This window comes from Dromiciops gliroides, chromosome 6 (assembly GCF_019393635.1).
Source record: "Dromiciops gliroides isolate mDroGli1 chromosome 6, mDroGli1.pri, whole genome shotgun sequence".
Lineage (NCBI taxonomy): Eukaryota > Metazoa > Chordata > Mammalia > Microbiotheria > Microbiotheriidae > Dromiciops > Dromiciops gliroides.
The window spans coordinates 16,240,851-16,256,796 of NC_057866.1; the positions used below are offsets into that span (position 1 = coordinate 16,240,851).

Consider the following 15,946-nt stretch of genomic DNA (forward strand, 5'->3'; position numbering starts at 1 on the left):
CTAGTAAGTGTATGAGGTCCAATTTTGAACTCAGATCCTCCCAACTTCAGGGCCAGTGCTTTATCCACTGTGCCACCTAGCTGCCCCAGACGAACCAGGGAGGTACTACTTAAGGGATTAGAAGGCCCTAAGTATAGCTATTACATACAGCCTAGGGATGATACCCAGGACGATACTTCTAGGCTAGACCTAAAAGTCAGAGAAGCTATTTGATTACAGTGGGAGAAGAAACAAATTCAAAAAACACTTTGAAAACAGGTAAGTTATGACTAATCAACCCACCTTCTCCTCCCTTATGAAAATGGGGGCTATTTGCCCCAGCTCTGGTCTTGTACCATCTCTCACCTCTACAATTCCTCCAAGATTACTGACAGGAAATTATTTCAATATAGTATATAATCCAGAAATTGCTGTTGTTCAGTCATGTCCAACTCTCTGTGACACCATTTGGGATTTTCTTGGCAGAGATCATGTGGTGGATTGCCATTTCCGTCTCCAGCTCATTTGACAGATGAGGAAACTGAGGTAAACAGGTAGTAATGAACTCACCACTAATGGGAAGACAATAGGTATAATAAAAAGGCATATACAAGTTCTATACAAAGCAGAAGGAAAGTCCTGTTTGGAAGAAGTAAGGGGAATAGGCTCAGGTGGCTGAGGGAGCAAGAATACCCTGCTGCCATTCAAAAAGCTAGTAAGTGCCTGAGGCCAAATTTGAACTCAGAAAAATGAATGAGTCTTCCTGACATCAGGCCCTGACCTCTCTCTGCTGTGCTCCCTAACTGCCTTGATTTCATGGACAGGGGAGTCGAGTGTAGAAATGATAGGCCTGTTGATCAGAAGATCCTGCTCCACCACTCACAAGCTATTGAAATTTGGGTAGAAAGTCATGTTTTCTCTCTAAGTCTCATAATGAATGTCCCGAGGTTGTGGTAGAAGCAGTTAATTGCAAATTCTAATGGACCACAGAAATATTGAGTGCCCAGTGTTCCTTGGTCCAGTGAGATGTTTACTTCTAGACTTATGATATCAATCGCTCCTGGCTAATGTTTGTGCCTGCAGACATCATAGTTGATTCTGTCTTCCAGGTGTGAAGGGGAAGCCCTGTCCAATTGCTGGCACAGGAAGGGCCCTTGAGGAATATGCTGGATGGTGCCATATACTTGTGCCATTTGTGCTTTTGTGGTTCTTGTAACTTGTAGTTTGGGGGACATACCTTGCGTAAGCAGGTAGCTGTTCCAGGACCCGCAATGACTTGAGTCTTCCCTGGAACATGACCTTCCGACACCTCTATAGGGATCTTTTATCACACTTATTGTCCCCCCATTAGTGGTGAGCTCCCAAAAGGTGGTGAACGGTTTTGTGGTTTAGACTTTCAATGTATCCTCAGGACTGAGCATGGTGGATGCCTTGCACAAAGCCCTCACTTAATAAATCTTATTGACTCACTGGAGAAGTGGTGTGGAGGGAGTGGTTTAACCAAATAACCCAACTGGAGGAATGACTATCTTGAGATAGGGAGTTGATTAGGGCAAGTGTGTTGTCTATCAGCCTTATTCCAGGGACAAGGAGGGGAGACAGCTGGCCTTCGGTCACTTATTAGCACTGGGACTTAGCTCCTCTTGGCCTCCGTTTGCCCATACATAAAATGGGCACAATAATAGTTGTAGCACTGGCCAAATTAGTGTAAATACCAAATGAAGGAAAGTATATTATACACTTGAAGAACATTGGTTTTGGAGTCAGAGGGTTGAATTCAAATTCCACTTCCAGAGCTTACTCTCTCTGTGACCTTAGACAAGTCACTTCCTCAAACTGGGCCTTAGTTTCCTCCTCTGCAAAATGAGGGCATTGGACCAGATGGTCTCTGAAGTTCCTTCCAGCTCTCGGTCTATGAGCTATGGTCTATAAAAGGGATCCAATGCCATCTTCAGCTCTCACCTCACAGGTTGGGTATAAGGAGCAAATGAGACAATTTATGTCAAGTGCTTTGTAAACCATAAAGTGCTACATAAGGGTCAGGTATTATTATTGTTATTGTTGTTATTATTATTAGGCAAATTCTACAAGATGGTGAAAGGTAATGGTCCAACCTATTCCAAGGCCTTTGGAACTGCGACCAAGGGCAAACCGAGAAGCAAAATTTAATAGAAAGATGGAGTTAAGGCAACTGGCCAAGGTCTTGGAGCTGGCCAAAGGCCTGGAACAATCTTTCAAACTGTTAATGTGTAACTATCTCCTTCCCAGTCCCTCCTCCAGTTACCAAATGCCTGTTCCCCTCTCTGGTTTCCTAGCAAAGTCCCTTTTAAATATGTTGGACTTTGGTATGCTAAGGTTGAGCAGCAGCAACAGGAACAGGTGAGTGGGAGCAAAGGAGACATTGTGTTCTTTTAGATGTGAGCCTGAGTTTGGGACATTGGTCCACAGAGAGAAGTGGTGGTACCTTAGAGCCCTATGGGCCACCCATGAGCAGAGGGAGCAAGAGGAAGCTGTGGCATGGCATCCTCCAGCTGAAGTTTCATTGAGCAAGGTTAAAGGGGAGCCCGGACACATCCACATAGCTCTCTTTTTACACACTTCTGCCTGTGTCTCTCCCTCTTCCCTTTCTGATAGTCCTCAGACGGCTGCCCAAGATGCTTCTCCTCCGTAGCTCCCAGATGCTGCAGACTCTGGAGAGAGCCTTGAGGAGGGACATTCCTGAATCTATAAAGGTAAGCATGAGCACTGACTCCCTACTTCAACCACATCCATCATTCATGTATGTTCCCTCCTCTCCATTCGTGCAGTCAGTGCCTTAGTTCAGTCACTCATCTCCTCTCCCCTGGACTGTGGCAACTGCCTTCTCTCCTCTCTCTTAGCCTTCCTCCGCAGAGACGACAGAAAGATTTTCCTAGAATGTAGATCTGAGCGTGTCATTTCTCACTCTTCAGTAACCTCCAGCCTTCGACTCTTTCTAGGATCAAATATAAACTTCTCCGTTTGGCAATGAAAGCCCTTCAAAATATGAAGCCTTTCTTACCTTTCTCTTCCCCAGTGCTTAGCACAATTCTTAGTCCATAATTAGCCCATAAGAAATGCCTTTTGACTGGCCGACTGATTCCATACACTTGGCATTCCAGTCACATTGGTCAGCCTTATATTCTTCACATAGGACAGGTCCTCTTCCATCTCCCAACTCCATCCCAACTGTATCCCTTTTCACAAGTTGTCCTGACTCCCACTATCTCCTCCCTCTTCACTTCTTCCTTTTGGAATCTCCTCTTTCCTCTAAAACTCAGCTCAAATACTGCTCTCTATGTCAGGAGTTCTTAACCTAGGGTTCATGAACTTGTGTTTAAAAACAGTTTGATAACTATTTCAATATGTTTGTTTGTTTGTTTTCTGGTGAGGCAATTGAGGTTAAGCCCAGGGTCACACAGCTAGTAAGTGTCAAGTGTCTGAGGTCAGATTTGAACTCAGGTCCTCCTGAATTCAGGGCTGGTGCCTTATCCGCTGCGCCACTTAGCTGCCCCAACTATTTCAATATGATTAGTTTCTTTTGCAACCCTATATATTTTATGTATTTAAAAACATAGTCTTGTGATGGAGTCCAGAGGCTTCATTAAACACTGTCCAAGTGGTCCAGAACACATACATATACATATACATACAACCAATTAAGAATTCCTACATGTGGCCTTTCCTAACCCCAACTCCCAGCTGTTGGTGACCTCCCTCCCCAAACTGTGGTGTAGTTATTGTGTATATAGTATGGATGTGCTGATGTTATCTATATAGAATATACTTTATGTAATATAATAGATATTAAATATGTATATATTTACATTATATATAATAGAATGTACCAATATTGTATGTGTATATCTGTATATATTTATATGTGTATGTATATGTGTATATGTCTGTACACACGTATGTATGTATGTATGTATGTATGTATGTATGTATGTATGTATTAGGGCATTCCAAAAGCCTTAGTTCTAGCTATCAAAGCTTAAAAGTCCTAATGCACTTTTGAACTTTAATAGCTGTTAATGTGTAGATGTTGTCTCCCCTGGTAGTAAGTGGAAGAATCAAGGCTTGAACCCACAGATTCTGGATGAATTCCATTCAGTTCCTTTCTAGAAGCAAGAACCGAGAAGGGAATTTGTGCCCCCGGGCAGAATACATCTAAGCTTCATGATTTCGTGGCTATGTATTCTTACGCAAATTGCTACCTCTCTGGGCCTCAGTTTCCTCATGTGTAAAATGAGGGGTTTGGGTTATGATGACCTGTAGGTCTCCTTTCAAGTTCTATGGTCTAGGATCCTCTGATGACAAATAAAACAAATTGGGGGTGGGGGTGAAGGGCTCCAAGCATGAGAATTCCTTATCAGGAAAATTGAAACCTCTCTATCACCTGATCCTAAGTCCTAGGAGGTTGCTTAAGACTCAGAGAGGTTAGCATAGTACTTATTCGCCCCATGTACTGTTGGAGATGGAGTTTGAATACTTGTCTTCAGTACTCCCAAACCTAACAATCAGGTTGCCTTGGACAAGTTAAGAAAATTCTTCCCTCCTGTGTGTGATTGGTCTTTGGAGACTTTGAATCCCCAATTATATAAGACTTGACTTATCAACTTATTGCAAAATAAATCCCTCTCAGTGGCTAAGAATAGACTTTTCTGACATCTGAGACGTCACATTACAAAGAGTTCTTTTGTTGATCCTTTCTGTCGTAGCCTGGATCACTTCCACCTTTGCCTCCATTTAGTCCTAACTGACTACAAGGCAATCCCCTCCCAAAGAATTCCCTCCCTCCTCCAAGAGAATATCTAAAGATTCCTGGACCAGTTTCACCCTGGCCAAATGAAGTTTACAATCAAGTGCTCACTTTGGAATTTCTCACTGCTAGGTGATGCCACAGTGCATTGAACTCTGGGCCTCTAGTCAGGAAGACCTGAGTTCAAATGAGACCCCAGAGCCTTACTTGGCTGTGTCACCCTGGGCAGGTCACTTAACCTCTGTTTGTCTCATTTTCCTCAACTGTCAAATGGGGATAATAACAGAATAGCACTTACCCTCAGAATTTGTTGGGAGGAGAAAATGAGATCATATTTATAAACGCACTTAGTATGGTGCCTGGTGTCTAGAAGGTACTTAATAAATACTTATTCCCTTCCCTTCCCTTCCTTTGCCTTCCCTTCCCTTCTCTTCCCTTCCTTCCCTCCTCCTCCTTTCCCCCTTCACAGACATATGACCTGCTTCCACTCTCTTTGGTACATCATCCAAGAACCCTAGATCATAGGTATTATGGGTAAAAAGGAATTCATAGTTCTTCTACTCCAACCCCATAATTTTGCTTTATTTTTATTTTTTTTAAATCCTGACTTTAACCAACACCAAACAGAATGGACATTTTCATATTCATAAGAGAAAAGATAATATGAAACTGCAAGTCTTTATTATGGACAGCTTGCTTTTTTAAAAATGTGTATAATAAGTTTTGTTTTTACTGTTCTGATTTTCATTCTCTCCCTCTTCCCCATTGAGAGCAATGCCCGGCACATAGTAGGTGATTAATAAATGCCTGGTGGTTGATTGATTCAACGATAGGTTGGACTAGATCACGGATTTCTAACTAAAATAGAAATGAGAGCCACTAAGTCATACATAAGGATTCAATCCCTGTGGAGGCTTATTGGCTTAGAAAACCAAACTAACACCCAGCCTCGGTGTTTGACACCTCTGGACAAGATGACGGCTGAAGTCTCTTCCATCTATGGTATTCTGTAAATTTATATAAAAGCAAGGTATTCTTACTAATGATTCAGGACAATATAAGCTCCATGAGAATAGAGATCCTTTCGCTTTTGACTTTGTATCCCCAGTGCCTGGCACATAGTAGGTGCTTATGCGTTGAACTGAAGTGGATCCACCAGTTCAGTGCTTACCTTTCCCCTCTGCTCCCCTCAAGCGTCTTCAGAGGTGGCAATCAAAAAGTCCTTGCAGCAAGTGTTGGACTAGCCTTCATAAGGGACCTCTCACCCTTCCAAGCTGTGAGACCACTGACAAGTCCTCTGAGCTCAGAGCTTCCTCCTTGTACTATGGGGATCTGCTTGCTCTGCCTTGCTCTGAGGCCTCTTATCCAATTCAGTGTCTGACGAAGAGCAGGTGTTTAGGAAATGCTTCTCAGTTGAACACAACCCCCTCTCCAAAACACAGGTCACACCTACAAAATGCAACCTAAAATGGGTTGTGTAGCAGAAATGAGCATCAGACTCACTCAGAAGACCTGAGTTCAAGTTTGGGCTCAGCTACTTGGGATCTATGTGACTTGGGCCAAATCCATTAACTTCCCTCCCTGGTCACCTTTTCCAGTACCTACTATGCTTTCACTCATTCTCCCCCTGGACTATTGCAATAGCCTGCTGGTCAGTATGCCTGCCCCAAGTCTCCCCACTGCAGTCCATGTTCCACTTGGCTATCGAAGTGAGCTTCCTTAAATGAAAGTCTGATCATGTCACCAAGTCACTCCGTAAACTCCAATGGTTCCTTAACCCCTCCAGTTTCATACATAGAAAGTCCTTCATAACCTGATGCTCCTCTTCAGTCTCCTCATACCTCATCCCCATCCATCCCAATTCTTCTCCTTTCCACCTACCATGTATTCTGAGATCTCCCTGTTCCTCAAACAAGAGACTCCATTTCCAGACTTCAGGCATTTTTCCAGGCTGTCCCCTATTGACTGGAATGCTCTTCCTCCTCATGTCTTCCTCCTGACTTCCTTCAAGTTCCCACTTAATTTCCTCTTTTCCAGTGCGCCTTCCCTGATTCCTCTTAACCCCAGTGCCTTCTTTCTCCCATGCCCTCTTTATCCTGTATATTGCTTGTTTACACATCATCTCCCTCTTTAGACAGTGAATTCCTTGTGAGGAGGGATTGTCTTTCACCTTTCTCTGTATCCCCAGGACTTAGCACAATGACTAGTAAGCATGTAATAAATGTTTATCAACTGATTTTGTCACCGTTGCCCAATTGACTGACTTTCTGGTTTCTTTGGGCTGCCTCTACAGGTTTATGGCACCGTGTTCCATGTGAACCAGGGAAATCCATTCAACCTGGAGGTGTTGGTGGACAGGTGGCCAGATTTTAAAACTGTCGTCGTCCGGCCTCAAGAGCAGGTAAACCACTCGTTTTATCTCCATAGGGGCTGAGCTCATACCCCTTCACTTCACCAGTGGCAAAGCTAGAATGCTTGCATTACCTGGTCAACAACTTTACCCAATGCCCCAGTTCCTTCCCGCATGTTGGTCACTGTCATTCTTTCCTTTTTTCCATGCTCAGAACTTGACGGATGATTTAGATCACTACACCAACACCTACCAAGTTTATTCCAAGGATTTCCAGAATTGTCAGGAAGTCCTCAAGTCTTCAGATGTCATTAATTGGAAGCAACACCTGCAGATTCAAGGTAAGAATGCCAAGGATTTGCATTAACCAGTCAATAAAGTCCTCTCCAGTTGTCATTTTACAAAGCTGACTTTCAGCTCTGTCAGATTTTCTCATTTCTAAGGGCTGCAAACTCCACATGAATCTAGGGGGCAATATGGCAGCCCCAAAAGCTAAGGTGATCTTAGACTGCAACAAGGAGGACATAATGCCCAAGACTAAGGGAGTGATAGCACCCTGGCCACACAACACTTCAAGTATTATGTTCAGTTCTGTTCTCCACATTCTTGAAAGGATATTGGCAAGATGGAGCGTGTGTAGAGAGGGGAGAACAGGTTAGCTATGGGCCTTGAAATCATTCCATTACAAGGACTGGTTGAGAGAACTGAAGATATGTAGCTTGAAGAAGAAAAAGTCTGGGTTGGGGTTGGAGGTGGTAGTACGATATGAGAGTTGTCTTCAAGTACTTGGAGGGCTAGCATGTGGAATACACTTGATTCTTCCTTACCCTGGGGACAGAATTATCATCAGAGCGCAAACATTGCTTCATCTCTGGGAAAACTTCCTAACAATCAGAGCTGTCCAAAAAGGGAAGGGGCTTCTGTGAGGGGTAGCCATCACTGGAGGTCTTGAAGCAGAGGCTGAAGGGTCATTGTTGGGGATGGTGTAGAGAGGACCCAGTCAGGTATGTATGAGTGGAAAGAGATGCAATCTGAAGTCCCATCTGATCCTGAGAGCCTGTGATTCTTCCTAGTCCAATGTCTTCACCTCCAACCTCAGGAGCCAATTCCATGTCCCCAGATGTCTAGGATCCCTTTGTGAGACAACATGCTGCTCTTTTCCTCCAACATTAATTCTGCTGATAATATCTCTCCCCTGTGTTTGAATAATCACTCATGGAGTTTTTGTTTTCATATTTTTTTCTCCTATAGGTTTACAGTCTGGTTTAAACCAGGTGATAAATAATGTTGCAGAGGAAAAATCAGTCCAGGTCAAGATGACAAACCGCAATCTCTTTTTGATTTCTGAAACAATGAAAAGGCATGCGCCTTCCCAGCAAAATGTGGATGAATCATATACCAAAACTGAAAAACCAAAAAAAGACATGTAAGTTGTCTAAAAGCCGAGTCATACCAGGTTCTCCTTACTCTACAGAAGATGTGTTCCAGTCTAGTTGGCTCGAAAGGGGATTTTTAGATGCCAAATTCTGTTTTCCCACTGATTTCCATTTCAGAGTTGAAAAAACCCTGTGCCCATCTAATTCAAGTGAGAACTTCTAGCATGGTAAAAACCAAAGCAGTGGCTGTCCAGCCCTTGCTATTCTTGTGCTTCTGTAAGTGCTAGAAATTTGCTTCTCCTGTTCTGAATATGTGGGTTGAGGGAGAATGAGGAGTTAGGACCCCAAGGTTATGTCCTTAGGTGACTCCAGGCAGGTAGGTGGCATAGAGGATAGAGCACTGGGCCTGGAATTAGGAAGACATCAGACTAAATCAGACAAGTGTTAGCTGTATGACCCTAGGCAAGTCCTTTTACCTCTAAAATGGGGATAATAGCAGAAGGGCACCTACCTTGCAGGGTCATTATGAGAATCAAATGAGATCATATTTGTAAAAACACCTCTTAACATAGGACCTGGCACCATATAAATGTTTACTCCCTTTTAAAACAGAGAAGTTTGGAAGCTGGATAGATTTAAGGGGAAAGATAAAGATTATGTTTTGGACATGTTCAGTTTGAGGTCTTAAAAATGCCCAATGAGCAGATGATCATATGAGAGCTCAGGAGAGAGAGACAAAGACCTGGCTTGTAGAATTAGGACCCATCTACCCAAAGATAATAATTAAACTGTGTATGTTGGTGCTGTACCCCTCTTCCACACAATCAGCTTCTAAAAGGCAAAGAGCTTCACACTGTCATGAGCCAGAGTGACCGTCTGAGATCTCAGGCTCAAGTAATGCCAAAAGGACACGGTGCTTTGCAAAGCCCACCTACCCTCTTTTGAACATGCTTATGATCAAATTCAAGGAAACCCACTGGTACCCTGTCAGGGGAAACTGACACAGGGGTATTTCAAAGATCACAGACACACATACAAACACACACACACACACACACCAGTATCAGATGTCGTGGTTGTTGTTTGTTCTTCATTCTCAAAGAGGGTCATGATATCAGGGCAACATCATAACTTGCAGTAAATTGGATTTAAGTGAAGGAGGGCTGTGCAAGGTCACGAGTCTTACTCCAGATCCATCTGGGTCCAGTGACAAGATATAGATCAGGAACCACTGCTCCCCCTAGCGACCATATTAGCAAGTGAAAGGAGAGGAGAGAAAAGGAGGCCAGAGTATTTAGAAGTTATATTTCCATAAAATCAACCATTTATAGCCTAGCTTCTTAAACTGTGGGTAACTGAATGTTGGGGGGGGGGAGGTGTTTCAAAAAATGTGGCCACAGGGTGCAGCTAGGTGGCGCAGTGGATAGAGCACCAGCCCTGGAGGCAGGAGTACCTGAGTTCAAATCTGGCCTCAGATACTTAACACTTACCAGCCATGTGACCCTGGGCAAGTCACTTAACCCCAATTGCCTCACTAAAAAAAAAAAAAATGTGGCCACAGAAAAAGGTCATGTATAGCTATTTTAGATACCTCTATACCCAGGCTTGAATAAAAATTTCTTGGGCAAAAGGGGTCACCAGGTGGAAAAGTTTAAGAAGCCCTCATTTAGAGCCATGTAGTGAAAGCTTTTTTTTTTTTTTTTTACTGTTGAGGAAATTCTCTTAAGTGACTTGCTCAAGGTCACACAAGTAGTAAACAAAAGAATCAGGATTTGAACCAGATATCTCTGCCTCACAATGTAGTGTTCTTACCAATATACTATGCTACTCCAGAACACCCTCTAGCAGATAAGAATAGCCAAGCAGCTAGGTAGCACAGTGGATAGAGTGGAAAAGCATCAGGCCTGGAGTCAGGAAGACCTGAATTCAAATTGGGCCTCAGACATTTACTAGCTGTGTGACCTTGGACAAGTCACTTCACCCTGTTTGCCTCATCTCTTCAATAATCTGGAGAAGGAAATGGCAAACCACTCTAGTATCTTTGCCAAGAAAACTCCCATAAGGAGTCATGAAGAGTTGAATACAACTCAACAACAAAAAACATAGAGAACTTCACTGATCCATTAAGCTATACCAATAGTTAGCTTTGATAGAATGTTTTAAGGCTTTTTATTAGTATTATTATTTTTGTGGGGCAATGAGGGTTAAGTGACTTGCTCAGGATCACACAGCTAGTAAGTGTCAAGTGTCTGAGGCTGGATTTGAACTCAGGTCTTCCTGAATCTAGGGCTGGTCCTTTAATCACTGCACCACCTAGCTTCCCCAAGGCTCATTATTATTAAGGTAATATTATCTCAGTCCATCTTCACAATAACTCTGGGAGGTAGGTGCTATTATTATTTTACAGATGAGGAAATAAAGGTACATTTAGCTAAGAGTTGTTTCTTTTTACCTTGGAGCATTGATAGAAATATGATCCCTGAGGTCATCTGAAGAGGCAGGGAAGAAAAAGAGATAGGGAAGCCTTTTATAAATAAGGCAATTTACTTAAGACCCTCAGCCACAGATCTCCAGCGTAGAGCAAACAGTTTGCTGCTACAGTTAACCACAAGAATCACAGAATTTCAGAATAGGAAAGGGCCCCTTAGGGGCTATCAACTCCAACTCAGAGCTGAACAGGAGTTCATCTCCAGAATGTTACAGATAAGAAAACTAAAGCCCCTGGAAGTTGACTAGTCCAAGTAGCATCAGGTGGAATTTCATCCCAGAGTCTCTGGATGAAGGAACTCAGTATCTGACCTGAGAATTCACTATTTTTGTTTCTGTGGGTGCTAAGTAACAACTAAATATCTATGAAAGATGCGTTTTTCTTCTGCCTGAAAGAAAAGGTAATGGGGCTTGACTAATGCTTCACGTTGACTTGTCAGAGAGAATGAAGGGTTCCTAGAAAGAATGGTGCTGCTTCAAGAGGGGAAAAAAAGAGTGAGAAAAAGGATCTGAGAGCTAGAAAAGAAATCCAAACTATTGTTAGGAAGCCAGAAGAATGGGGCAGAAACAGAGAAGGAAGGGGAGCCGACAGTAACAAAAACAGCCCAATGAGGCTGTGTGCTCTGCTGAGACTGGATTATAATATTATATATTATAATATTATAGAAGACAAACAGCACAGGGGAGAGATGTGTGGAGCTGAACTTTGGGCTGTTTCTCAGGCTTGCCACTTTCTCTAGTTTGTGAGGCATACTTGATCTGCACCTTGAACAAAGTAAGGGGTTTTAAAATAAAAGGTAATGGTGAGGGAGATGGGGAGAGCTCTCAGGGACCATGGGACAAGCTGTTCTCCAGAATCCTAGAACCAGAGTCTGAAGGAACCTTAGAGGTGACCCAGTCCAGTGGACGCGAGCTACAAGAGGAGGATTTCAGGTCAATATAAAGAAAAACTTTCTAATTATTAGAGTTATCCCACATAAGAGAACAGAAGAGGAAAGCATGACCCAGAGAGTTCAAGTGATTGGCCCAAGGCCTCACAGCTAGCCAGTGTCTGGAGGTTTGCACTTATGTTGTACTGTAGCTATGGTGGGGGCTACATGATCTACAATCAGCCTAGTATGCTCAACCAGTCAGTGATTTTTAGTTTTCTCTTTTTCTTCAACAGAGACATGGGGATATTTAAGATGTCCTCCCTGAACATTGAGCATGCCTCATTAGTAAACAGCCTCTGGAGTTTTGGGGGAAATGAGAAGAGCCTGAAGTTCATCCAGCGTTGCATCCAGCACTTCCCCAGCTACTGTCTGCTGGGGCCGGAGGGGACTCCAGTGTCCTGGGACCTCATGGACCAGACGGGAGAATTGAGGATGGCTGGAACCCTGCCCAAGTACCGGGGCTTGGGCCTGATCACCCATGTCATCTACCACCAGATCCAGGCTCTGGACAAACTGGGCTATCCTATGTACTCCCACATTGACAAGGACAATCATACCATGAATCACATAAGCCAGAGCATGAATCATAGGCATGCACCCTGTCAGTGGCAACAGTGGAACTGTGAGCCCCTCAGGGACCCCACACCCAAGGAGAGAGAAAGCAAAAGCGGGAGTGAGGGTGGCAGTGGGAGCAGGGGCTCCAACTCCTCCTGAGCAGGGCAGGGGCTCCTACTCCATGGAATCTGGGAATGTGGATGGAGGGAGTGTTAAGTATCTTTGACAGGCCGCTTGTTGTAGAACATCAGACTTAAGTAGGACACACTGATTTCCTTGTGCAAACCTTATCTTGAAAACAAGATGATTGGCTCTCTTTCTCTTCCAGCTGTTTTTTACCCTCACATGATGTTTCTGTTAAGAGGGAATTTAGAGGTCCCTGGGAGATGCTGAGCACCTATAAGGGGGTGGGGGGCTGGAGCACGTCTAGGAGGCTTCACAGTGAATACCTGCGAAACAAACAAAAACAAAAACAAAAACAAAAGGGCAGCTAGGTGGAGCAGTGGATAAAGCACTGGCCCTGAATTCAGGAGGACCTGAGTTCAAATCTGGCCTCAGACACTTGACACTAGCTGTGTGGCCCTGGGCAAGTCACTTAACCCTCATTGCCCTGCAAACAAAACAAAACAAAAACACAAAAAAACAGTGAATACCTGCCCTTCTGGTTTGTGATGTTTAAAATCTAAATATGTGGTCACCTTAAATTAGAAGCTTTAGCACCAGTCTTTGGGCATTAAGCATTTATTAAAGCATACCAGGTATTTACGTGGAATTCAGAAAGTTAAGAAAAGGCCTATCTAGCCTAGAGTTCCAGCCTGGTCATGTTCTTCTTCAACTCTTCCACCATGAGTCTGCTTCAGCCACAAACTGTTCTCAAACTGAGTGTGGAAGCTTATTATATATTATGTTATATATTATAATATATATTTGGAGCAGAGGCGGTCCTTACACACTGCTTCAAGCTGATTGGTAGACATCATTCAAATCCATTGGTTCACTGGACTTAAAGATGGTCTTGAGTTGAGTTCAAAGTCCTTAGCTTCTGAGAACGATACCTTCTTAAGGGCCAGCCAGGTGTGGTTACAATCTAATTAACTTGAAGTAAGCTAATCAGCAGTCAATCACTCTCACTTAATTCAATCAGTTTAGATTAATCTCCAGGTGAGCCTTTGAGTATCTGACAAATCCCATCATTTTCTCACATTCCCCCCTGTGCTTCATTAAGAAACATTGTTGGGGGCGGCTAGGTGGCGCAGTGGATAAAGCACCAGCCCTGAATTCAGGAGTACCAGAGTTCAAATCCGGTCTCAGATACTTGACACTTACTAGCTGTGTGACCCTGGGCAAGTCACTTTACCCCCATTTCCCCACAAAAAAAAAAAAAAAAGAGTAATTGGGAGGATGCGGCTAGATGGCACAGTGGATAAAGCACCGGCCCTGGATTCAGGAGTACCTGAGTTCAAATCCAGCCTCAGACACTTGACACTTACTAGCTGTGTGACCTTGAGCAAGTCACTTAACCCCCATTGCCCCACCAAATAAAAACATTTTTTCCTGAGATCATGGAAGGGGGAAGGGGACCCACATGTACAAAAATATTTATAGCTGCTCTTTACGTGGTGACAAAGAATTGGAAGTTGAGGGGGTGCCCATCCATTGGGGAATGGCTGGACAAGTTGTGGTATATGAATACAATAGAATACTATTGTGCTATAAGAAACGATGACCAGGAGGAGTTCAGAGAAACCTGGAGGGTCTTGCGTGGGCTGATGATGAGTGAGATGAGCAGAACTAGAAGAACATTGTACACAGTAACATCAACATTGAGTGTTGATCTACTGTGATGGACTATATTCTCCTCACCAATGCAATGGCACAGAAGAGTTCCAGGGAACTCGTGATGGAAGAGGATCTCCAAATCCAGGAAAAAAAAAAAAAAGAACTGCGCAGTATAGATGCTAAATGAACCATACTATTTCTTTTGTTTTTTGATGTTGTTGTTTTTTTTTCTATTTTGAGGTTTTCCATCATTGCTCTGATTTTTTTCTCTTATAGCATGACTAATGCAGAAATAGGATTAATGTTATTATGTGTGTGTGTGTGTATATATATATATATATATATATATATATATATATATATATATATATATATATAACATATATCAGATTACCTGCTGTCTAGGGGAGGGGGAAGGGAGGGGAGGGAGGGAGGGAGAAAAATCTGAAATTGTAAAGCTTGTATAAACAAAGGTTGAGAACTATCTTTACATGTAACAGAAAAAAAAAATGAATAGCCATTCTGAAAGAAAAAAGAAACATTGTTTCCTTAATGAAGCAACAACTTTACAGATACTTATGACTAACAATGTAAAGGGAATGAAAAGAGAGAAAAGAAATTGAGCGACGCATTGACAGTAAACTAAAGGGGGCACTCCCGTTTAGAAGGTGGGCATTACAAAAAGAGAAAAACTAAAGGGGGGGGGAAAGTGGACATACAAAAAGAGAAAATCTAAAGAGGGGGGAAAGTGGACATTATAAACAGGATATACAATGGGGAAAAGGAAAACAGGAAAAAGTCCATTTAAGTCTTTGGAAGTTTTTTCTCAGATGATTCTTGGAATGTCCTCTGGGTGTAGTTGCGGAATGAAAATCTTTCAGGTGTGGATGCTAAAGATCAACTAACAAGTCTCAGCTGTAGAGTTTCACATGTGGTTGTAAAGTCCTTCAGGTGTTTCAGATACTGGTAATCAGCTGGGAAAGTTTCCTACAAAATTGAGCTTAACACAACTTTAAATACCTTTGCCAATAAATCAAATAATGAGAGTTCACAAAAACATGTCTAAGGAAATTCAGAATCTTTTAGAGATTTTACAATTATTGTCCAGTTACTGTGCATGAAACATATAATAAAAACAAAAATTGAAACATTCTCTAAAACTTAATATTACTACATTCCCTGAGTTACTACATAACTGAGTCAGGCTTAATCAGATGCATAGGATTGAGATATCCATGACATCAGGTATGTAGAAGGCAGAATTGAACTTAGGTGTCCAATGAGATGGCATATCCCAGCCATCCAGTGCCATGTGGGGGAAAATTAAACCAAGAAAATCCAACCTTGACTCTTGCCAATAGCTGTCCTCTCAGCCTTTCCCAAGGCAGTGCACTACCTGAACTTTGTGCATGTCTCCCCTTCTGTGACAGTCCAATGCCTGCTCTTGTATGTATACCTCTCATGGATGAAGGCAATTAATGTCTTAAATGGTAAATTCCCATAATCCAAGTCTCATGTGGGTTTAAAATTGAGGATAATAATGATCACAAAAAAAATGTGGATTTGTTTTGACTCAGAATATGTTACAATGTGCAATTCCAAATAATTTTTTTGTAAAAATATTTCTAGAATTAATTTACACTTGTTGTGGTAATAAATTTACCAAGGAAATACTTTATATAATTTGATCAAAAAATGAGTTGGA

At 42.6% G+C, this 15,946-nt stretch overlaps 1 protein-coding gene across 1 annotated transcript; it reads left to right on the plus strand.

The window, feature by feature from the left end:
• The first annotated feature begins 2,303 nt into the window (after window positions 1–2,303).
• On the plus strand, window positions 2,304–12,946 carry LOC122730593 (glycine N-acyltransferase-like). The gene is made up of 6 exons (XM_043969771.1): window positions 2,304–2,358; window positions 2,614–2,711; window positions 7,056–7,163; window positions 7,327–7,453; window positions 8,364–8,538; window positions 12,141–12,946. The coding sequence occupies exons 2-6, from the start codon at window positions 2,634–2,636 to the stop codon at window positions 12,619–12,621; spliced, it is 969 nt and encodes a 322-aa protein (XP_043825706.1). The 5' UTR covers window positions 2,304–2,358; window positions 2,614–2,633; the 3' UTR covers window positions 12,622–12,946.
• Window positions 12,947–15,946: the final 3,000 nt, after the last annotated feature.

Excerpts from the sequence above, each read along its gene's own strand:
- LOC122730593 (XM_043969771.1), top strand. The coding sequence starts at position 2,634 with ATGCTTCTCCTCCGTAGCTCCCAGATGCTGCAGACTCTGGAGAGAGCC. Across the intron at positions 7,164-7,326 it reads TCGTCCGGCCTCAAGAGCAG|AACTTGACGGATGATTTAGA; the intron begins GTAAACCACTCG and ends TTCCATGCTCAG. Across the intron at positions 7,454-8,363 it reads GCAACACCTGCAGATTCAAG|GTTTACAGTCTGGTTTAAAC; the intron begins GTAAGAATGCCA and ends TTTCTCCTATAG.